The 21,864-nt window shown below is 58.6% G+C and overlaps 2 protein-coding genes across 8 annotated transcripts in view; both read right to left on the reverse strand.

Annotated features, from left to right (window-relative positions):
• Positions 1 to 17,040, reverse strand: part of STAB1 (stabilin 1) — a 29,288-nt gene extending 12,248 nt beyond the window's left edge. For 4 of the 6 annotated variants that reach the window (XM_010365005.2, XM_010365006.2, XM_030930807.1 and 1 more), the window contains exons 1-26: positions 16,883 to 17,040; positions 10,851 to 10,987; positions 10,403 to 10,518; positions 10,065 to 10,150; positions 9,928 to 9,997; positions 9,429 to 9,524; positions 9,047 to 9,157; positions 8,622 to 8,818; positions 8,258 to 8,388; positions 8,013 to 8,140; positions 7,615 to 7,703; positions 7,279 to 7,416; positions 7,011 to 7,151; positions 6,773 to 6,835; positions 6,373 to 6,486; positions 6,220 to 6,273; positions 5,905 to 5,985; positions 5,307 to 5,465; positions 4,462 to 4,524; positions 4,112 to 4,207; positions 3,775 to 3,861; positions 2,805 to 2,916; positions 2,151 to 2,337; positions 1,972 to 2,065; positions 1,701 to 1,859; positions 463 to 558 (exon numbers count right to left, since the gene is read on the reverse strand). In XM_010365005.2, coding sequence (XP_010363307.1) covers positions 463 to 558; positions 1,701 to 1,859; positions 1,972 to 2,065; positions 2,151 to 2,337; positions 2,805 to 2,916; positions 3,775 to 3,861; positions 4,112 to 4,207; positions 4,462 to 4,524; positions 5,307 to 5,465; positions 5,905 to 5,985; positions 6,220 to 6,273; positions 6,373 to 6,486; positions 6,773 to 6,835; positions 7,011 to 7,151; positions 7,279 to 7,416; positions 7,615 to 7,703; positions 8,013 to 8,140; positions 8,258 to 8,388; positions 8,622 to 8,818; positions 9,047 to 9,157; positions 9,429 to 9,524; positions 9,928 to 9,997; positions 10,065 to 10,150; positions 10,403 to 10,518; positions 10,851 to 10,987; positions 16,883 to 16,954 — 2,877 coding nt within the window. In that variant the 5' untranslated portion in view covers positions 16,955 to 17,040. Of the gene's footprint in view, positions 1 to 462; positions 559 to 1,700; positions 1,860 to 1,971; positions 2,066 to 2,150; positions 2,338 to 2,804; positions 2,917 to 3,774; positions 3,862 to 4,111; positions 4,208 to 4,461; positions 4,525 to 5,306; positions 5,466 to 5,904; positions 5,986 to 6,219; positions 6,274 to 6,372; positions 6,487 to 6,772; positions 6,836 to 7,010; positions 7,152 to 7,278; positions 7,417 to 7,614; positions 7,704 to 8,012; positions 8,141 to 8,257; positions 8,389 to 8,621; positions 8,819 to 9,046; positions 9,158 to 9,428; positions 9,525 to 9,927; positions 9,998 to 10,064; positions 10,151 to 10,402; positions 10,519 to 10,695; positions 10,988 to 16,882 lie in introns of those variants that run through there. The other 2 variants (XM_030930884.1, XM_030930970.1) reach the window with 2 other exon arrangements.
• Positions 17,041 to 19,317: 2,277 nt separating this feature from the next.
• The window catches only part of NISCH (nischarin), a 38,977-nt gene continuing 36,430 nt past the window's right edge, over positions 19,318 to 21,864 (reverse strand). Inside the window, exons 19-21 of one of the 2 annotated variants that reach the window (XM_010365010.2) lie at positions 21,541 to 21,669; positions 20,861 to 21,022; positions 19,318 to 20,504 (exon numbers count right to left, since the gene is read on the reverse strand). In XM_010365010.2, the coding sequence (XP_010363312.1) occupies positions 19,894 to 20,504; positions 20,861 to 21,022; positions 21,541 to 21,669 (902 nt within the window). In that variant the 3' untranslated portion in view covers positions 19,318 to 19,893. The other variant, XM_030931142.1, reaches the window with a different exon arrangement.

Below are 21,864 nucleotides of genomic sequence, written 5' to 3' on the forward strand. Positions count from 1 at the left end.
GTAGCGCTCCTTCGGTGTGCCTAGCCCTGCTCCCCAGGATTACTGGGCATTTGACACGAGCATTACCCACACCAGGTGGATACGAGGGAGCTCAGGGCTGCGGGAGCACCCAGGAGGCCTTGTATCCTCTGGAGCCAGAGCTGAGAGCAGGAGGAGCTAGCCAGGCCCAGGTGCGGCTCGCAGAGGCAGGGGTGTGGTAGGGTGGAGCAAGGGCAGGGGACAGCAAGGAGCTCAGCACAGCCAAGGACAATGGAAGCGGGGCAGGAGTGGAACAGAGAGAGGAGGCTGGGCAGGGGCAGGTGAAGCGGGACAGGAGTGACATGGTTGGATTTGAAGTTTAGAAAGATCTTAATCCTGACAGTATACAGAGAGACACCCAGAGATGGGGAGGGAAGGAGAGAGCTGCAGCCTAGGCCCACCCCAGAAAGCCTCCCCAGGGCTCTGAGCCTTGCACTCCCTTACCAGGCCATGGCAGCCACCATTGCCTGCCCGGCAGGGGTCGATGGGGCTGCACTGGTAGCCGTCCCCGGCAAAGCCCAGCTTGCAGGTACATCGGCTCTGGAGAGGTTAGGAACAGACGGCCTTGTCTCATGATGAGCATCCAACCCTTTCTTCCTCCATTACTTGGCTCTCTCTGGGCACTGCCCCCAGGGAGGCCTGTCCAGAGCCCAGAGGAACTTCTCCCAGCCCTACTCTCGGAGATCTGTGCTCCAGATGGGGAGACAGAGGCCCTAAGGGGAGACTGGCTCTCAGGATGAGTCCACGGAGGTGAGAGCATTAGCAGAGAAGTGTCCGTGGAGACTTGGTGCCCCTACACTTGGAGCCTGGGACCCTGCCAGGGCCATTGAGGCTAACAGTTTGTGGCAAGTGGGTAGGCATCTGCCAAGGCCAGCCCCAGGATAGTGGCTCAGATCCCACCTCCACCCCTGTCACTCTACTCAGCTGCTCTGGTCCCCCAACCAAATGCCAGTGCCCCTGGGCTTGTCTACATTGCAGGTGAGTGACTGGTGAGACCCCTCAGATCTCAGGTGCCCTTGTTTGCACGTTGGGGGCATCTCACTGGTGCATTCAACACCTCTGTTCTGAATTAAGGCCCTAATGGGGTTTGGAGCTCCAGCTGTTACACCTGTCAGTTCTTACTGCTAAGGCCCCACGTGCTGGTGCCCAGAGGCCACCTTGGAGTTGGGAGAACAGGGAGCCCCACAGGCCTGGCCATGCAGAGGCTGACCCTGACCAGCCAGGCCTGGCCTCCCACTTGGCACGTTAGACAGTCTTCAATGCCTGGCTGAACACTGGTTCACCAGTCCTGAAATGCTCTGCATGGAAGGCTCCAGGTTCTAAGCTCCGGTGACTAGATTCAGACACTGCAAAGTTCTGGGGCTGGATTTCCATGAGGCTAAAGTTTTGGGGAGGTCACTCCCATGGGCAGGGGCTCTTCCTGCTTTGCTCAGTGTCGTATTCCCTATGTTTAGAACAGGGACTAGCATGGAACAAGTGCCTGATAACACCTGGGAAAGTAATGAGCGGATGGATGAAGGAGCAAATCCCAGATGCCACTACTCAGCATGTCAGCACTGGGTTCTCATCTGCACCTGAGGTTCCAGACCCTGAGCACCTGACTCTGCATTCCAGGAGTCAGATGGGGCAGGGAGAGAGTCCCCCGGAACCAAGGCTCCCACCCCTTCTCTGCTGCACCTCACCTGCCCGGGGCCCACATAGCTGCAGAGGGCATCGGCGTGGCAGCCACCTCTCACGTCCAGCTCACACTCATCAATAGCCACACAGACGCGGCCATCCCCACTCCAGCCTTTGTGGCATGTGCAGTGGTGGGTGCCCAGGGACCCAGGGACACACTCAGCCTATGAGAGCCATGACAAATAACTCAGGGACACAGGAACGTAGGCAGAGGGCTAGGGCATCCCACCTCCTGCCTCCAGGTCAGAACTCCAGGGAAGGAGCAAGGGGACTGACATTCTCTGAGCAGCCGCCACGGTCCGGGTGGGAGCAGGGATTGCTGGGTGTGCAGGAGAAGCCATCACCCTCAAAGCCATCAAGACAGCGACATCTGGGGGTGGGTGAAGGAGGAGGCGCCAGTGAGCCTCAGGTGTGAAAGGTCACAGGTGGAGCAGACAGAAGATGTGAGTCCTCACCTGGCAACACCCTCCTGGCTAACACAGCGGGCATGCAGGTGGCAGTGCTGGGCCAGCCCTGTGGGCCCACAGTCTCCCATGGACTCGTTGCAGAACCGGCCGCTGAAGCCGGGGGCACACGTGCCCTGCTGGCACACCCCCCCACTGCCTGGGCGGTTGTCGCAGAGACCATGGACACAGCCGCAGTCTGTAGGGAGTAGATGGGAGCAGGGAAACTGAGAAGCAGGAGGCAGGGCTGGCTGGGAGCCAGGATGGATTTGGGGGATATAGGGAGTGGGGCAGCCAGTACAGATTTGACTTCAGGGAGGAAAAAATCAGAGGTTATCTCAGACTCAATGGGCAGGCAGATGAAATGTGAGGGGGGCATTCTGAGCTTTCAATTATCCCATTCTAGTTGCCCTGATCCCAACACCACCATCAGGAAGTTCTTCAGTGTGTCTGGCCTAAGTCCCACATATTTTAAATTAAGCCACAGTTCCCTTCCTGGCATGGGTGAAGCAGACAGCATCTCCCTTCTGTTCTCAAATCTTCCTCCACTCCCCGTGGCCTTCATCCCTCCTCCTGGGGCTTCATTTCCCTTCTTGAGACCCCCAGATCCATTTCTAACCAGACCTTTTTTCTCCCTAGGAGATGGCCTGAGCCAGGACGACCCACCTTCCTGGCACTGATCTCCATGCTTGTTTGGGTTGGAGCAGATGTGGCAGGCGATGCCCTTGTAGTCTGGGAAGCAGAGGCAGGCCCCGTTGCCCTGGATCCCATCACTGCACTACAGAGTGAGCAGGAGGCAGGATCAGTCATGGGAAAGGGACTCTACATCCCTTCTCCTAACACCCCCTCCTTTCATGGGCTGGCTCTGAGCTCTTGCTACCCATGAGAGCTCATCCTGGAAGGGATCTTCAAAATCACTGATGCCACCAAAGACCTATCCCCTAAAAGGCACCTGGCCCTGGAGGTTTTATGAGTGACATTTGCTCAATTCAGAAACACATAACTCCTGTGTTCTATAGCCAGGTGCTAAAGTAACCCTGATATTACAAAGTGGTAAAAACAGAACACAAAAGAAAACTACTGCCAAGTAGTCTTTTTGGAAATAAATGCCAAAAAAAATCTATCTTATCTATTATTATTATTATTATTTTTTTTTTTTTTTTTTTTTTTTTGAGATGGAATCTCACTCTGTTGCCCAGGCTAGAGTGCAATGGAGCGATCTTGGCTCACTGCAACCTCTGCCTCCCAGGTTCAAGTGATTTTCCTGCCTCAGCCTCCTGAGTAGCTGGGATTGTGGATGTGTGCCATGACACCAGGCTAATTTTTGTATTTTTAGTAGAGACAGGGTTTTGCCATGTTGACCAGGCTGGTCTTGAACTCCTGACCTCAAGTGATCCACCTGCCTCAGCCTCCCAATGTGCTGGGATTACAGGTGTGAGCCATTGTACCCGGCCTCTCTAATTATTTTTAATTAAAATATGAGAAATAATTTGATCCAACTTTCCATTGCCTGGATGTGAGGACCCCAAGGCCAGAGAGTGGCAGGCTTGGCCCAGACACACAGCAAGTCACTGGCCAACTGGTGAAGCAGTCCCTGTCTTCCCCATACCTCACCCCAGGAGAGGACGGGACTCACATTGCCTTTGCCATAGCAGGGGTTGGAGAAGCCCCCAGGACACTGTGTGCAGTCAGGCCCGAAAAAACCTTTGCAGCAGCCTTGTTCCTGTAAGAGACAGAGCAGGTCCAAGAGACCATCTGGGGCCAGAGTAAACCTCCCTGCCCAGGCTGCCTCTGCTCCCTGGCCCCATCTCCAGAGTGAGGGAGTGGATAAGGTTTCTCTGGGACCCTTTTTCCACCGTTAGGCTGTAGTGCTTCCTCTGAGGAAGGTAGCCCACTCAGCCCCAGCTTGGGGGCCCCCAAGGAGCAACAGGTGCCCAGGTGACCTGGGAGAGGGCACCCATGCCCTTGCTCACCGTGACGGTTTGGTTGCAGTAACTGGCACAGCCCTTCTTTAGCACATTGAGCCCAGTTGGGTCATGGATGTAGACACACTCCTTGGGGAAGATGTCCTGGGTGGGCCATGCAAAGCCAGTCAGCGGGTGTGGGTTCTGGGTTAGCCCCTTTGCTAGGCAGCCCTGGTCAAGGGACCTCTGCCCCCTGGGTCCAGAACTCCCACCCTGGTCCAGTGGGGCTGTGAAGCACTGAGCCTCCAGGTCGGATCTAGCCTCCCAGCCTCTGCTTCCCCCTCCCACCCCTGTGACCCAGGGCAGAAACCTCAACAGGCAGTCAGGAGGCCCTGAGGGCTGGGCCAAGGGGTGCTCACCAGTTTCACACTGTTGTGGGGACACATGCTGGTGTTCAGGGCTTGGCAGTCCACACAGGAGCCCTGGGTAGGGCAGGGGCGGGATGGGGAGAGGGGTTAGTCATCGTTTATTTACTCGGCAAACCCAGAGAAGGGAACATTGAGTGGGGATTAGGGGATGAGAAGAGCCAACCACAGGAAGTCCAGCACTGGTGTTCTAGGCAGGGGAGAGCAGGGGCAGAGGCCCTGAGCTGGGCAGAGCTAGAGTCTCTGGAAAACAGCAGAGAGGCCAGAGGCAGGCACAGAGTGAGTGAAAAGGGATGAAGTGGTGGAGGATGCAAGAGTTATCTCAGGCCAGGCACAGTGGCTTACACCTGTAATCCCAGCACTTTGGGAGGCCAAGGTGGGAGGATCACCTGAGGTCAGAGGTTCAAGACCAGCCTGGCCAACATGGTGAAACCTCATCTCTACTAAAAATACAAAAATTAGCCAGGCATGGTGAGTGCCTGTAATCCCAGCTGCTCGGAAGACTGAGGCAGGAGAATCACTTGAACCCAGGAGGCAGAGGCCACAGTGAGTTGGGATTGTGCCACTGCACTCCAGCCTAGGCAACAGAGCAAGACCCTACTTCAAAAAAAAAAAAAAAAAAAAAAAAAAAAAAAAAAAAAAATCTCAAGGATGGAATCATAGTCCTGGTGAGGGTGAGTGTGGGGGAAGCACAGGTGGGTCCTTGGGAGTCTCCCACAGGGCCTCAGAGCCGGCGTCAGCCCAGCCCTGACTTGACACCTCTGCCTGGGAAAAGGATCGCTGCTCCAGCGCTGACGAGGGTTAGTGAGCAGGGTCCTGGCTGTGCAGGCGAGGCTCACCGCCACGATCTTGTGCTGCTCCTCGCTGCAGTGCTTGGGCAGGATGGGCAGGATGGTCGGGGGCAGCAGGATGCCGTCCAGCATGTGGATCACGCCATTGGCGGCCAGCACGTCTACCCTCTGCAGTGGGACTCCCTCGGGTCCCAGCAGGATGCGCCCCTGCGGCAGAGACCCACTGCCAACCCCCAGCCTGGCTGACCTTGGCCCAGTGGGGCTGCCCGCCTCTACCCCTGCAGCCCAGTTAGAGCAGACAGGCAGCTCAGTGAGATACTGAAGTCCCCGCCTGCCACGCCAGCCGCCTCTCCCTCAGCTCTGGCCAACGACACTGCTCCAACCTCCGGACCCTTACTCACATGGCTTCTGCCACATGGGGCAACCCTACTGTGTGCTCCACACTCCTCTTTGGAGTACTCCCCCTTCACCCTCACTGGGCTCCAGCAAAGGAATTTGATCTCTGCCTGCTTCCTTCCCCATGACCCCACCAGGGCCTAGCAGTGTCCTGCCCACCACGGGACTCAGAGCACACAAGGCTGAGAGGCCAAGTGGGCAGCTGGTCACTGCCAGTCACACCATCCGCCCAGGTGCCCATGCACCTCACCTCCTCAGAGATGTTCACAGCCAGGACCTGGTTCGCCATGGTGAGGATCCGACCTTTGGAGATGAGCTTCTCAACAGTCAGCTGGGGCGAGGGACAGTGTGGCTTTAGGCTGGGCTCTGGCCACACCTTGGGGCCATGCCCAGTCCTGCCCAGGAGGCTCAAAGCCACTCCCTTGGTCCCCAGGCTCTGTGCTATAGCAGAACAGATGCGAAGGGAGGAGAGATGGAGAAGAGATGGGGCCTCGGGGAAGTCCAGAACCTGCAGGCAGCCCTACTGGGTGCAAGCTGGCCACCCCCCAGAGAAAAGACCTTGCACCTGGCCATGGTTGTAGATATGGTACCGCACCAACTCCTGCAGTTTAGAGAGACCCTGGCAGGGGAGAGAGGGTTTGGCTCCTGGAGGACCTGTGGGGGAGTGTGGAGGTCCTGGTGCCCCCATACCTGCAGCCCCTTCTCCCGCTGAGCTTACCGCTGTGAAGAGGTAGATCAGGCGGCCATCACGCAAGCTGTCCACAGCCTCATTGCTTGGGGCAAAGACTGTGAAGGGCCCAGGTCCGTCCAGGATGGAGGGCAGCCCACAGTTCTATGGCAGTGCAAGGGAGGCTCAGGGGGCTGCATGGCCAGCCTCCACCTCTGAGTCCTGCCTGGGCCCTGCCACCTTTGGCCTGCAGAAAACTCCCACTGAGTAAGTAGGAGACATGGGCAATGGGTCCATGCTACCACAGAAGCTCAGGCTTGAGGATGGGGGCATGGGCAGAGGCCATGCTACTTCAGAACCCCAGGTCACTGTAGGGCAGAATCTGGGATAATGAGTCCTGGCCCAGAAGCCCAGAAGCCCACATGAGCTAGGGCCCCTCCCCTGAGCTTACCTCCAGGATGGTTTCAAAGCGGCTGAAGGCCTCGGTAGAGGCGAGGATCTGACCAATAGTTCTCTGTAAGGAGGGATGAGTGTGAGGGCCCCAGGGAAGGGGGCGAGGCTGCTTCAGCCCTGGGGGAGAAGCTATGCTCCAGTCCTGAGCAGAATGGCTCCTGGCCACTCACTGCTCTCTGCAGGGGTCTGAGGTCACCCAGCATCACAGGGGAAGGGAAGGGAAGATGCTGGCTCACCTTGGGATCCCCAGGGGTCCCAGAGGGGGGCTGCCACCGCAGACCAGTGACCACGTGGAAGACACCATTGGCTGCTATGTTGTTGGCCTTGTAGATGTTGAACGTCTGCTGGGGCTGGTCTTTGTACTTGTAGGAGTATTTCTGGTGAGACACAAGAGATCTGGCCAGATCCCATATGCCAGCCCCCTGTCCCGAGGCTCCCTCCCACCTGCACACCCTTGCCAGGCTGTGACTCCTCTTGTTCCCAGGACTGAGGCTTCTCCCTCACCGTGAATTGGTTGAAGGTGACGGTTATCTCCTGCCCGGCCAGCGTCCACCACCTTCGTGTTTGTTGGGTCCTTGTGTCCTCCAGGATGTGCTGCCCTGCAATGATGTGCTGTCTGCAGAGCTGCTGGGCAAGGGATGCCTGCACACACAAGGCAGGGAGCCAAGTGAGCGGTGGGGAGGGCAGTCTTCTTCACGCCACCCCTACCCAAGCAATGGAGGGGACAGGATGCCTCCCAGGCCCTGATGCCTTCCAGGTTCTCAGGCCCTGAAGACTGGGGCCGCATCCAGGGGAGGAGGTGAGGGCCGGTGGCCAGCTCCGCCATGGGGAGGGGCTTACATTCATGGTCCTGGAGGAGAAGGAGGAGATGGATGGCACCAGCACGGTGAACGGGCCTGCTGTGGTGAGGATCTCCCGGCAGCCTTGGTCTGCGGGGGTAGGGCGAGGGAGTATCAGAAGGGAGTTGGGAAGACCCGGGGTGTCTCAGGAGACCCTCGGGCATCAGTCTTGGTGTGAGGGAGTTGGGGTGGGGGTATTTGGCCTAGATGTAGGATAGATGGGGGCCTCAAGGTTGGAGAGCGGCTCCCACTCCCTGCGTGCACCCCCCACAGTTCGCTGTTTGTTCCCACAGCTCTGGGGCAGAGAAACCAGAATCTGCAGAGGCAGCCCCTCCCTCCCTGCCAGCTGTGCTGTGGGTGAGGGGTGGGGGTCATGGGCAAGCAGTGGGGGTCACACACCCATCATGGCCACGGCGACCCTCAGCTGCAGGAACACCCGGCCTGTCTGAGTGGCCTTTTGCACCTCGTGGAGCAGGTGTCCGTAGCAGGCACGCCCATCCCCCACCTCGCTCTCCCTGCACACACAGCTGGGGGCCCAGGGAGAGCCAGTCAGGGTGGAGGCTGCGGCCCCTGCACCCGACGCATCCCCAAAGCGGGCATGCTTGCCCAACCCACTGTCTCTGCTCCAAGGCCCCTGTGCTTACCTGGTCTTCCCATCAGCGGTCGCCTTGCAGGTGGCAGACCGGTCACAGGAGAAGGGGGAGCAGAAGGGGAAGCAGCCCGCAGAGGCATTGTTGTTGATGCTGATCAGGCCTGGCCGGCAGGTGCAGAAGGCCTGGCCCCCGACAGGGTGGGAGGGGAACATCACGTCCAACCCCAAGAACCACTGGTGCCTGCCCTACCCACAGAGCCCTGCTCAGCCCCTCCCCAGAGAGGACCATTATCCTCCCCCCATTTTACAAATGGGGAAACCGAGGCTACAAGAAGGCCTGTGACTTGCCCAGGGTCCCACAGCCAGTGTGAGCGGGTGCACTGTGAGGGCAGTTCTGGCCTGGGACCCTGGCTCACCTGGCCCGGCTTCTGGTACACACACAAGGTAGAGTTGCTGGGGCAGCCACCAAGGTTGTCAGTGCATGGGTCCTTGGGCAGACACACCATCCCATCGCCATGGTAGTTCTCGGGGCAGTGACACTGAGCCTGCCCCTTGGGGCTCACCGAGCACTGGGCCAGCGGTGAACAGGGTGATGGCCAGCAGGGGTTGGGGGCTGCCAGGGCAGAGAGAGAGCCCAAGTAAGCCAAGCACCCAGGAGCCCTGTCTCCACCACAGCTTTCACCAGGAAGGCCGGGGCCAGCAGGTTGACCTAGGCCTTGAGAATAGGCTCCCCTTAGGGATGGCTCTCCCTGCTGTATGTTGTACTTGCTGGGTTAAAGGATGCTCTCCCAGCCCCTGCCCACACTGAGCTGAAGTCCCTGGCCTCTGAGTCCAGGCTCACCTCGGCATTCACTGCCCTGCTGCGTGTAGCCGGGCAGGCACCTGCAGCTGGGGGCCTCTGCGGAGCACTGGGTGTTTTGGGGACAGCGCAGCTCCTGGCAGATGGGCAGCTCTGAGCAGAGTGGGAAGAGCACGGATGAGCCCAAGTCCAGGCTGGGGAGGAACACAGGGGCAAAGGGGCCCTGCCTGTTCTCTGTGACTCAGAGCAGGGCCCTGCCCTTGCTGGACCTCTGGACAGTGGAAGTCTCAGATGACACCCCTTCCCCAACTAGGCTCCAGGCAGAGGTCCTGCTGAGGTTCAGGCCCCATCCTCACCCAGTCGGCCTCTTTTGCTCTGGCCACAGGGACCTGCTGCCCTAGGCTGTCCCAGTGGCACTGCTCACCTTGATCACAGTGGGGGCCAGTGTACCCAGCAAAGCACAGGCAGCTTCCATCCCCACGTGGCCCATGGTTGCACACGCCGTGCACACAGCTGCACACTGGGAGGGATACACAGAGACAGATGGGATCCCAGCCTCTCCTAGGCACACACCGGGACGTTGGGTCCCTGCTTTCTGTATTTTCAGAACTCAGCTCGGGCAGGTACAACCTTAAGAGTACAGAGCTGTGGTGCAGGAACACAGGGGTGGTGGGAGCCCACAGAAGGCACTGACCCGGCCTGGGGCTCACCGAGGGCTTCCTGGAGAAGGCTCCTCAGGGGAGTAGCATGTGCAAAGGGCTGGAGGTGTGATAAAACAAAGCACATGTTCCTGAAAGGGATGTGCACATGTGAGGGGCTGGGACAGAGGCTGAAGCGACAGGTGGGAGCTGGTTGTAGGGACTGTATCCGCGTGGGCCCCCAGGTGGACACTGACCCTGCCCTCTTGCCTTGTAAGCACTCACCCGATTGGCAGTCAGGCCCAAACCGGTTGGGGTCTTGGCACTCCTGGCAGGCTGAGCCGCGGAAGTTTTCCTGGTGGTGGATGCACCAAGTCAGCGTGGCCCCTCTTAGCCTCTACCCTACCCTGGCCTGCCCTTACCTGGCACACGCAGGTCCCATTCCTGTCCATGCCATCCAAGCAGGTCCCGTGGCCATTGCATGGGGTCTCAGCGCCCCCAGGGCATTCTGTGAACCCCCACAGAACTCAGCTCTATGCCCAGAACCCTCCGCTTACCCTGATCCCAGCAGCTCTGGCCAACCCCAGACTTGGCCCCTCCCCCAGGGCAGCAAGAGCGAGGGGGCCGAGCCTTGGAGGCGCTCGGTGAGTGTTCATTAAATGAACATGTTGAAGGGGAATGCAGGTGGCTCCTGCAGAGGGCTTGCCCAGAGCTGGGGCTGGGTGTGAGGAGCGAGGTGGGATCCCACTTTCTCCCATACCATAGCACCGGGAACCCCAGTAGCCAGGGCAGCAGGCCTTCTGCACCACTTGCTTCCGGCACTTCCGTCTGCAGCCGCTCATGGACACCATAGAGCCCCCCAGCTGTACTTCGTAGCTGGGGGCAGAGGGTGGGCAGGGTGACGGAAAAGGCTCCCACGCACAGCCCCCACCCAACCTCCCCATATTGGCTTCTGGGGCTCCCACCCACCTCCCCGCTCTGACTGGCCCAGATGAGCACAGGGCCTAGCACATAGCAGGTGCCCCATAAACCCCTGCTGCCCCTGGCCTTTACCCCTTTCTCCCCGCCTGTCTCTGCCACCCAGGAGGGGCCACAGGGGCATAGATAAGTGAGTGCTTCTCCTCATTTTGTGGGCCTGTCAAGCTCCCCCAGACCCTGCCACCCCACAGGACGCTCCTGGACACAGGCAAGGATGGGGTGGCCCGCACCGGCAGTCCTGGGTTATCTGATCTGGGAGCTCCCGAAGCCAGCCTGAGGGACACGTCTGCTTCTTGATGGCTGCGCACGAGGTGCAGGGTACATGAGTGACAAACGTGGTTTTCACATCACAGCCTTTGAACAGCACCTGGGCCACAGGCAAGGTGTGGTCAGGGGCCTGGATCCCACACCCAGCCCGACCCTGTCCTCAGTGCTATAAGGCCTCACACTCCTCCAGCCACCACCTCCCATCTGCTCAGTGGGAACGCAGTGCTGATGGGGAAAGCCCTGTGAAAGCTGTCTGTTACAAGTTGTTAATGTCATAGCGAGTCCTTATGTGCCTGGCCCAGAAGGCTGTGAGTCCACACCCTCTGACACTAGAGAATCTAGCCACATTGTTCCCCCAGCCCATTTCAGGTGAGGAAACTGAAGCCCAGAATATGGCCATGGCCCAGTCTCATCCAGGAACAGGGTATGAACCAGGGACTAGAACCTGGACTCCCAGCCTAGTGCTCACTTTCGCCTTTTGTTTAAAGATAAAGAAACAATAAATGACAAAGCTGATGCTGTCTTGGAAGGACATGGTGACTCCATCCTCAACTCATGGGCACAGGCACGATGCTGGTTCCAGCCATGCACCTTGGGGCTGGACCTCCAGCCACCACTCTGCTCTGAGCACTTTCCCACGTTGCTACCAAATGACCCTCTCTAACCAAGCGCAAGGGTTTTCTCCACTGCCCAGAGGTCAGAGACTAAGGGCTCCGGCCCTGGGAGGCTGGGCTCACATGAACAGCTGTGTGCAGGGGCTCTGGTCTGCATGTGTTTGGGCTGGGCAGTCCCAGGGGACAACGGGCCATGCCAGCCTCTAAGGAAACCCAGGGCATCCTGGCTGGGGCCCCAGATGGCTTCCTGAGGGAGGTGATCATTGACTTGGGACCTGAAGGATGCATGAGAGTTGGTCAAGGACAGTGCTCCTGGCCTAGGGGACAGCAGAAGCAAAGGCCGGGAGCAGAAAGAAGTAAAAACAAATGTGTGACAAGGCAGGCAGTGGCCTGAGGGGAGGCTGAAGAGGGGCTGGCAGCTGGCATGCAGGAGCTCCGTAAACCTGCACGCCAGGTTGCCTAGGTGAGGCAGAGTCCAGGGCAACCCCATGACTCAGTTTATGGTTTTTTGTTTGTCTTTGAGAAAGGGTCTCACTCTGTTGCCCTGGCTGGAGTGTAGTGGTGTGACCATAGCTCACTGTAATCTTGAACTCCTGGGCTCAGGCGATCCTCCTGCCTCAGCCTCGCAAGTAGCTGGGACTACAGGCATGTGCCACTGTGCCTGGCCAGTTTGTTTTAAATTGGCCCTCTGGCTGCTGCCTGGGGAATAGAGCTGTGGGGGTAGGTGTAGGTGGGAAAGAGGTCATCATCACCTGCAGGTGGCCTGGGCCAAGGCAGGGATGGTGGAAATGGATTGGGAGATATTTGAGAGGGCTTGGGGTGATAAGATGAATTGGAAGAAGGTCTCAGCAACTGGGTGGGGTATGGAAGATGTGAGGAGTCCAGCCTGCCACCACGGCATGGGCACAAGGATGCTGACAAAAGCCCCAGGCCTGGAGTCCCATTCACTGGCCTGCCATAGCTCCTGGAAGTCCACCAGCCTTCTACGGCAACAAAGTCCCAGTAACCTTCAGCACTGAACCCAGGAGGCATGAAGCTAAACTCCCAGTTCTAGTGGGAGGAAGGTGCATAGGGAAGGGCATAGAGTGGAGGGGAGGTGTTTGGGAGGCTTAGGGCATGGCCTGGAGAAGCAGAGATGTTCTCATCTTGAAAAATGCTGACCACACTGTGGTCCAAAAGGAGTGACCCCAGAACATCCCTTTCCTGGAATAATTAACAGATGTGTGGCTTCTCAAAGCAAGAGAAAAGGAGAAATGGTGCCCCTGACACTTAATTATGGCAAATGCCAGGGCCCCAGAGCCTCTGTGCTACCGTGATTTGGCCTTTTCCGCTCATGCCTCTGCGGTCTGCAAACAGGGAAGTTGCTCAGAGCAGCCTGTGTTGAGTGGCGGAGCTGGGATGTTGTGGTCTCGTTCCCCGTCCTGAGGCTTGCCTTTGCTGAGCCAGGGAGAGACTAGGAAATTGGGTAACTTGAGGGCTGAGCAGCTGCTGGCTCAGGGCAGAGGCTTGGCAGGAGATAGGCTCCCCTCAAAGCCACCTGGCCAGCTGAGCAAAGCTGCCAGTGCGGTCACCATTCTGGCTGTGGACCAGCTCTTGGAGGAATGGTGGTCAGCTCTGGATAAGGGCTCAGGCTGAATAAGACTGTGCTGGTCGCACTCTGAGACAGTCAGGGCTAGATGGAGTTAGGGCCCAGAAGGAAGCGGGAGCTTTGGGGCCTGGTGTGGACACTTGCTCACAGGACCTGGGTGTTTGTAAACATGTGTAAAATGCTGATGAAGGGTAAGCTGGCTGCCACATCAGTGCTTCTCCAAGACCACAGCCGAGGGGCCCTGCCTCCGCCCCATGGTCTGGAAGGAGCATCGGCGGTCTGAGCCCACATCTTGCCGTTGGTCCAGCTGGGTGGAGTGAGGCTGGATCAGGGCCTGGGTGCTGAGTCAGATTCCCTCCTTCCTGGGGGCACCTCGGGACTAAGCCAGAGCGGGTGCTGTCTCCCCCCACCCCACACCCCCCGCAGACCTGATTTTGCAATGTCTGCTTCCCACAGAGCTGCTGCTAGGGGAAGTTGAGGAGACACGAAGTGTGAAGTCTTTGGTGAGAAGGTGGATGAAAGTCTCCCAAGCTGGGACCTGGCTCATGGGGACTTTTTTAAGGCTGAGAGCCCAGAATCCAAACCCTGTCAGAGAGGAAGGAACCCCAAACTGCTTCCCCCTACCTTCGGTCAGATCAGGGAGGGCGCGGGGCTGGGTTCTGGACCGTGCTCCTCTCCCACCACAGGTTCCACTGCACACGCCTAGCCACGTGCCCTCAGTGAAAAGCTGCTGAATGGGCAAGTGGTAAGGGCCTTCCTGGAAAGCCTTTCTGCCTTGCTGCCCAAATTCATCTGCACTCCAGTCCTGTTGCTGCCCTTACTGAACAGGTGACCCGGGACATCCCTTCCCCTCAGAGCTTCCACTCCTAATACAGTTGTTCCTTGGTGTCTGTGGGGGACTGGTTCCAGGACCCTCCTCAGATACCAAAATCCACAGATGCACAAGTCCCTGATAGAAAATGGAATTGAGGCTGGGAGTGGTGGCTCACATCTGTAATCCCAGCACTTTGGGAGGCCGTTAAGAGGGTAGATCACCTGAGATCGGGAGTTCGAGACCAGCCTGGCTAACATGGAGAAACTCCGTCTCTAATAAAAACACAAAAATTAGCCGGGTGTGGTGGTGTGCGCCTGTAATCCCAGCTACTTGGGAGGCTGAGGCAGGAGAATCACTTGAATCTGGGAGGTGGAGGTTGCAGTGAGCTGAGATTGCACCACTGCACTCCAGCCTGGGCGACAGAGCGAGACACCATCTCAAAAAAAAAAAAAGGCATCAAATTCACATATACTGTATGCACATCCTCTCGTATACCTTAAGTCATCCTTAGATAACTTATAATACCGAATACAATGTAAATGCTATGTACATAGAAAACTCTGAACATGGGGCTGGGTGTGGTGGCTCACACCCGTAATCCCAGCACTTTGGGAGGCTGAGGCAGGTGGATTACCTGAGGTCTGGAGTTAGAGACCAGCCTGGCCAACATGGCGAAACCCCGTCTCTACTAAAAATTCAAAAATTACCTGGGTGTGGTGGCAGACACCTGTAATCCCAGCTACTTGGGAGGCTGAGGCAGGAGAATCGCCTGAACCTGGGAGGCAGAGGTTGCAGTGAGCTGAGATTGAACTACTGCCCTCCAACCTGGGCAACAGAGTGAGACTCCATCTCAAAAAAAAAAAGTCTGAACATGTTCAGTAGTTATGCCACATTTTTTTCCTGAATATTTTCCTTTTTTTTTTTTTGAGATGGAGTCTCACTCTGTCACGCAGGCTGGAGTGCAATGGCACGATCTCAGCTCACTGCAAGCTCCGCCTCCTGGGTTCACGCCATTCTCCTGCCTCAGCCTCCCAAGTAGCTGGGACTACAGGCGCCTGCCACTGCGCCTGGCTAATTTTTTGCATTTTTAGTAGAAACGGGGTTTCGCCATGGTCTCGATCTCCTGACCTTGTGATCCGCCTGCCTCGGCCTCCCAAAGTGCTGGGATTACAGGCGTGAGCCACCGCACCTGGCACCTGAATATTTTCTTTTTTTTTTGAGGCGGAGTCTCACTCTGTCGCCCAGGCTGGAGTGCAGTGGTGCAATCTCAGCTCACTGCAAGCTCCGCCTCCCGGGTTTACGCCATTCTCCTGCCTCAGCCTCCCGAGTAGCTGGGACTACAGGCGCCTGCCACCTCGCCCGGCTACTTTTTTGTATTTTTTAGTAGAGACGGGGTTTCACCGTGTTAGCCAGGATGGTCTCGATCTCCTGACCTCGTGATCTGCCCGTCTCAGCCTCCCAAAGTGCTGGGATTACAGGCTTGAGCCACCGCGCCCGGCCACCTGAATATTTTCAATCCAGGGTTGGTTGAACCCAAGTACAGCGTGCACAGATACAGAGGGCCAACCGCATTTACCATGAATCTTAGCTACGCAGGGTGCTGGAATAGAGGCCAGGTGGCTGTGTTAGAGTGGCCAGCACTGCTGCAGCCCCATCCACAAGGAGCATTCACAGCCATAGGTCTCTGACAAGGAAAAAACTCTAATCTGAGGCCCCTCACTGACCTCTGTCCTCACTGCCTAGAGCATGAGGAGGTGGCGGAGGCCTTTGAAATTCCCTTGCATAGTACACAGGGCAAAACTGAGTTAAGGGGAGGGCAGGAGCTCACCTGCAGGGCTCTCAGCACAGCCCTGGAACCCTTGGCTCTTCCCCCATCACTGTCACCTTCTCAGCCTCATATCTTCCTGTCCCCAGCCCTGGCCTGGTCCTGAAGCTGGTGAGGCCGCTCTCCCTGGTGCCTCTCGGATGGACCACAGGCATCCAAGAGAAAGCGCCTGATGGTGGCAGGGGGCCTGGGTCCCTTGCTGGAGTGACTGTGGGATCCTGGGCAAGTCCTCTCCTCTCTGGACCTTAGTCTGCCCATCAGTGCCATGTGGATGGTGGTAGCTGCCCAAAGAGGCAGACATGCTGGGCCTCACAGGAGAGAGGCTACCCCCATCACCAGGGTGGGAGGCTCTTCCAGAAGCTCCCGGAGGCCCCTACCGTGGGGCCTGAGCAGACCTGCAGCCAGGAGCCTGTCACAGGGACCTGACCGAGGGGCTGGCCATGGCTGCATACCGGGACCCTGTCTGCTCACCAGCACAAATGGACGGCCATCACAGGCAGGGTTTTGGAACATGGCTTCAGAGTGGGAATGGCCTGTCCCTGTCATCCTAGGGCTTTGGCTTCCTCATGAGGACAGAAGGAGTTGCCCCAAGGCTGTGAGGAGTCAAGGGGACCTGCCCGGGGCTGTGGCTGCTCTGTGGCAGCTCTGAGGCTGAAGTGTGTCCTTGCCAGCTGCTCACAACCCCGGGCACTGGGGGTGAGTGACTCATTCTGCTTCCCAGTACTCGTGGGGCTGGACACAGGCACACACGTGCACACACGTGCCCCATGTGAATCTGTAATCCTCGGGGGTTAGAGGTGATCACATCTTCAACCCCCAGGTGAGGGCCACGTAAGACCTGGGCCTCTGTCTGGGCCAGAAGGGCAGGACGGGCCTGCCTCTGTGCCCTTCAGCTGCAGGCTGGGGAGCCCTGGCCCGGCATAGTCAGAGGAGGAAAGGCTGACACACCCCTGAACCCTGGGTGGCTGGGTGCAGATCTCAGCCTGGGGAGGTGGGCACAATAGCCAGCCCCCAGGCCTGCTCAGAGGCCAGACAAGGCGCCAGCTGTGGTTTCTCCCCAGGCCCATGCCCCTCCATGTCCAGTCCCTCCCTGTTCCCACCACCGGCTGGCAGGGCCCAGACACCGTATGCCCCTGCGACTGGCTCACACTTACCTGCCCCCTGATGAAGACTGCCAGGCAGAAGGCCAGGAGGCAGAGCGGGAGGAGGCCCTGGGGCCCCGCCATGGCTGGTGGGCACGCTGTCCAGGACAGAGTCAGGGCAGCTGGTGGCGTAGGGAATGAGCTCTAGGAGGCAGGCACAGCACAGGCAGGCAGGACGGGGCGGGCAGTGGCCTTAAAAGCAGCCCGGAGGCCCCGCCAGCTCACCCCCACAGGAACCCGCCAGGATTTCCTCCTGCGTATCAGCAGCCTGCAGGCGGAAGGGAAGGTGCTGGCCACTGACCCCCCATGGACGGCCTGAGCCCTGCTCAGGGCTTCCTGGCCGGGACCCTCCTGGCATCACAACCTGGAAGCCCAGGCCACGTGAGCCCCAGGACCTGGGCTCTATCAGAGGTTCTGAAGCAAATCCAAAGGCACACGTGAACGACTCCCCGCCTGCGAGTCCAGTGTGTTTCATCCAGAGGCTCTGGGGGTTCTGGTCGGCGGAAGGCAGGGCAGCCCCTGAATGGGTCTGTCTGTTCCTGCCTCCATCTTTCCAGCTCCAGGGTGCTCATGGGGCTCTGACTCGCTACAGGCACCTTGCTAGCCCACCAGACCTGCATCCCCTCACCAGCCCCAGCCACTCCCAAGCAGCTGGTCCTGCCCGCCAACCCCCATCCACCCTCCCTCCTTCCCTATCTGCCCTCCACTCAGCAGCCCATGCTCAGCCAGCTTGCTGCAGCACCTCCAAACCCCACTCCAGCCTGCTGGTCTCTCTGGACTCTCCCCAGCCAGGTGTGCTCCAGCCGCACAGGCCTCTCTGCTCCTTCAGTGAGCTCCCCCGTCATGTGCTGCTACCCCAGATTGTCACACTCTGGCTCCTTCTCACAGGTGCAGTCTCAGGTCAAGGGCCACCACCTCAGAGCACCTCCCTGGTCTCAGCCTGCAGGTGGCCCTGTACCTGGTCCACCTCCTGGCAGCACCGGCCACCAGCTGACATTGGCTTGTTCCATTTGTCTCCCCTGGAACATTAGCTGTGGGAGAGTAGGGGCGGTGTCTGGCTGGTACGTAGATGCTCAGTACACACGTGCAGAAGGAATAAATGAATGGAGGTGGCTACTTTTATGATACCTCTGCTACTGGTGGGGAAACTGAGGCTCAGAGGGGCTGGGTAGCTTTTCTGAGGTAATCAGTTTTCAAATCCAATCCCAGGGCTACTGCCTGTGAAGCCACCGCTGCCTGCACAGCCAGCACCCCCGGGAGGTGCAGTGGGCCCAGGCTGAGGGCCTCTGCGTGCCAGGGCTGCAAGTGGTGGGCCTTGCCTCCAGTTGTCACTACCACCAACTGCAGATGGTGTAAAAGCTGGGGAGACAGGAGTGGGCCAGAGCCCGGTGGCCATCTGTACATGCTTCGGTAAAGGCCGGGTTGGGGAAATTTTCTCCTCCCCAGCACACCTCTACTCCCATCAGTTTGGAGGGGCCTTCAGGCAGGCCTCTGAGATCTGGCTGGGATGGGGGTTGCAAGGGGAGACCTTCCCCCTATTCCCCACACCCACAGTCTCTCTGGGGGTGCAGGGTCCTCCAGGCAGGACCTCCACTCTGCTGGCACCAAGGGAAACTGGGGAGCAGAAGCAGGTGTGGGAGCCAGGCTGGCCACGTTACCCACCTCTCCACAGCCCTGCCTGACCCGGTGGCCCCAAGGTCCTGGGGGCTGAGGCTCCTGGCTGGGCCAGGATCAATTATGCTGGGCTCACGGGTCCCACTCCAGCAGCAGAAACTGGGGTTGAGGAAGAGTGTGGCATGGGGTTGGCTCCCAAAATCCCAGGTCCTGCCGCATCAGGCTCCCTGAAGCAACCCTCAGGGAGGGGCCCACGAGCCTGTTTCAGGGACATGAAGACAGACACAGATGGGCATGCGCCCCGCCCTCCACTATCCACCACCTGGGTCCACCTCCCCACAGGCCTCCCCTGCTGCCATTCAAGGGCCACCTCGGTGAGATGCCCCAGCCCCCACCAGCCATCCCAGACTCTGGGATCTCTGTTCCCCTCGCCCCTCCTCTACTCTCCACAGGGGTTGAGACAGGTGGGGTTAGGCCCTGGGGTGACTGACACACAAGGCCTGCAGGACGGCCTGAAGAGGGTGGCATGCCCTGCACTCAGGCAGAGGGGCAGCGGTTGGTGTGGCAGGGGTGCCCTGAGGAGTTTGCACAGACTTCTTGTTTGCCCTGGGCTCATGGTTTAGCCACAGGCCAGCATGGCACTGTCCAGACAGGCCATGGCCCTGTCATGCCTCCCATGTTCCAAGAAGTATCTGGTTCCTGGAGGGCTGCTCCTTCCTTTCCCCCAACCCCTCACCCTCCTGTGTCTCCAGGGCACCCTCTCTCCACCATGCAACCATGCCCCGGAGGGAAGCCCTGCTGGGATCCCAATGACCCTTGATTTAGAAGACGCAGACGGTGTCAAACTCTCCTTTATTGGAATAGAGAATACAGGCAGCAGGAATCACACTTGGTGCTGGCAGCTCCAGGTCCCCTGCCCCCACGGGCTCTCCCACTTGTCTGGATCAGGGGAGACCTCCACTTTGAAGAACAACATGGGGTGGGAGCTTCCAATGTGCATTCTGCTACCAGCCTCAGGATTAGCAGCAAGATGCCCACAATGACAGCAACAGCAACAAAGGACTGGACTCAACACTTCAAGAAAGGACGTGTAGAAGAGAAAGTCAGACCCACAGCATCACATGTTAACAACGGTCCCACAACAGCAGACATGACACAGGTGTGCACGGCCGCACCACCTGCAGGAGGCTGACAGCACACCAACAGCCCTGGAGGCGCCCGGCATTCTCACTCCCAACATGAGAAAGAATTAACACAACACACACACGTTCACATTCTCTGCGAGGACAGTCAAATTAAGGTACCAAAGGGAGGAGAAAACATTTTAAGAGAACACAAAAGCCTGCTGCCCTGCCCCAGTAGGCACCAGGCTAGACACAGCAGGCGGTGATGGCTGGCTGTGGCCTGGGCTAGCCGGTGAGCTCGACAGGCAGCTCACGGCCACACAGGGCCTCCCACTGGCGAGCCAGCAGCGAGATGAGCTTCTCTCGGCTCTCGGCACTGGGGACAAACACCTGCCACTGGACTTCACGGCCCTGGCCGGCTCTGGCTGGGCCACCTGGCACCTCCCCAAAGTGGTCCAGGGTGACACTGCCCATGAGGTCATGACCTTGCACATCATCAAAGACGAGGGTGAGGGCCTGTGGGTAGGTCTGGTAGCCCATGAGCACTCGGTCCAGGTCCCGGACGCGGCGGCCATCGTCCAGCCGGTACCTGTCTCTCTGCGGCGGTTCTTTGGCAAACTCGGGCAGTGGGTAGTGGATACAGTCCTCATCCAGGAGGAAGATCTCAGAGCTGGTGAGCAGGAGTGTCTTGGGGCGCAGGGGGCCCCTGCAGCACCCAGGGGGTGGCATGCCCACCTGGAAGGCCTGCACATACAGCAGGATGCTGAGGGCTGGGGCCTTCTCTGGCTCAGCCATCTTTTGGGCCACAATGAACGTCAGGTCCCCAATCTCCTCCTCACTGGGGTAGGTGAACTTGACACGACTAGAGTGGATCAGCTCATAGTTCTCCATTTTCCCTGCAGAGAGATGCCACCAGGGCTGTAGCCTGGAACCGGCCCCTGGTGGGGCTGGGAGCACCAAGGGCCCCAAGTCAACCGAGAGACCGCAGCATGAGAGAGGCAGGAGAGGATGCTCCAAGAATGGGGCCCACAGGCCAGGAGCCCAGAGCAGGCACCGGAGATGTGTCTGCCAGATGGTTGAGGGACTGCTGGGGTGGAGACTCTGCCATCGAAAAGCCCCACATAAAACCCTGGCCAGCTAAGTGAGAAAAGAGAGATAGAGGCAGAGAGGGTTCTGGGGCACAGAGAGCCACCCTGGGGCCCGTGATGTCTGTCCAGGCAGCCTGTCTGCAGCCTGAGCTAGACAGGGGTACCTGTGGTCTTGTTCCCAAACTCGGAGTAGAAGTCCTTGTCAACAGGCTCCGGTGAGGGTGTGCGTTCCAGAGAGGACAGCACGACCATGAGGTGCTGGAGGAAGCAGTGCGTCAGGTAGCTGTCCCGCGTCAAGCACGTGACCACCTGCAACGGGGTGGAACCTGCACGAGAGGGGATGGTCAGGGCCACAGGCCACTGCTCCCCAGCCCTATCCCTGCCACTGACAGCCACCCCGAGTCCCTAGCAAGCCTCGGCCCAGAGGCCAGCGCCAGGAGGGCCCACGTAGGAAAGCATCATGGAGCCCTGGGAAGTGGCCGTTCCTTCAGGCCGGAAGAGCTTAGGCATTTTTCTGGAAGGGGAGACAGAGGCATTAGGCAAAGAGCTTAGCTTTCTCTCCCCAGGAAGTGTGAGTCAGAAACATCCTGCCCAAGACCAGGGCCCACTCTGCTTCTGTCCGGGCCAGTGCTTGCCGCACACCCTGCCTCCTGCTCTGAGCCCTGGAGCATGAGTTCTGCTCTCTCAGCAGTTCCTGAAGCTGCTTCCTCCTGCCCCGGGTAAGAAGTGGCTCTTGAGCACAGAGACAACTGTCTATGATAACCCACCCACATACGGAAGGTGGAAGCCCACTGGTGATGCTGGCCTTCACCTGAGATAGCACAAAGCACAGAGGGTCACTCACCCGTCAGCCGGAAATGCTGGTCGAAAAGCCCCACATTGACGGACTGCAGGTCACTGAGCTTTAGCACAAAGCACTGGGAGATGTGGAAGGGGCTGTTGTTGTAGTCGGTGTTTTTCTGATGCCAGAAATCTATGTGATGGAGAAAGGACAGAGGGAGGCGCTGGCAGCCAAGCACAAGGGTCCTAGGTGTGCAACATGCCCAGCAGGAACAGGTCCTCTTGGCTGGCCTGGCCAGGCCTGGCAAGGAGCCATTCCCGCTTCCACCCACGCAAGGCCCCATAGGCAATGCTGTCTGGAGTCTGAGCCTCACCCAGCTCAGGGGAG

Source organism: Rhinopithecus roxellana, chromosome 1, assembly GCF_007565055.1.
Source record: "Rhinopithecus roxellana isolate Shanxi Qingling chromosome 1, ASM756505v1, whole genome shotgun sequence".
In the NCBI taxonomy this organism is placed as follows: domain Eukaryota; kingdom Metazoa; phylum Chordata; class Mammalia; order Primates; family Cercopithecidae; genus Rhinopithecus; species Rhinopithecus roxellana.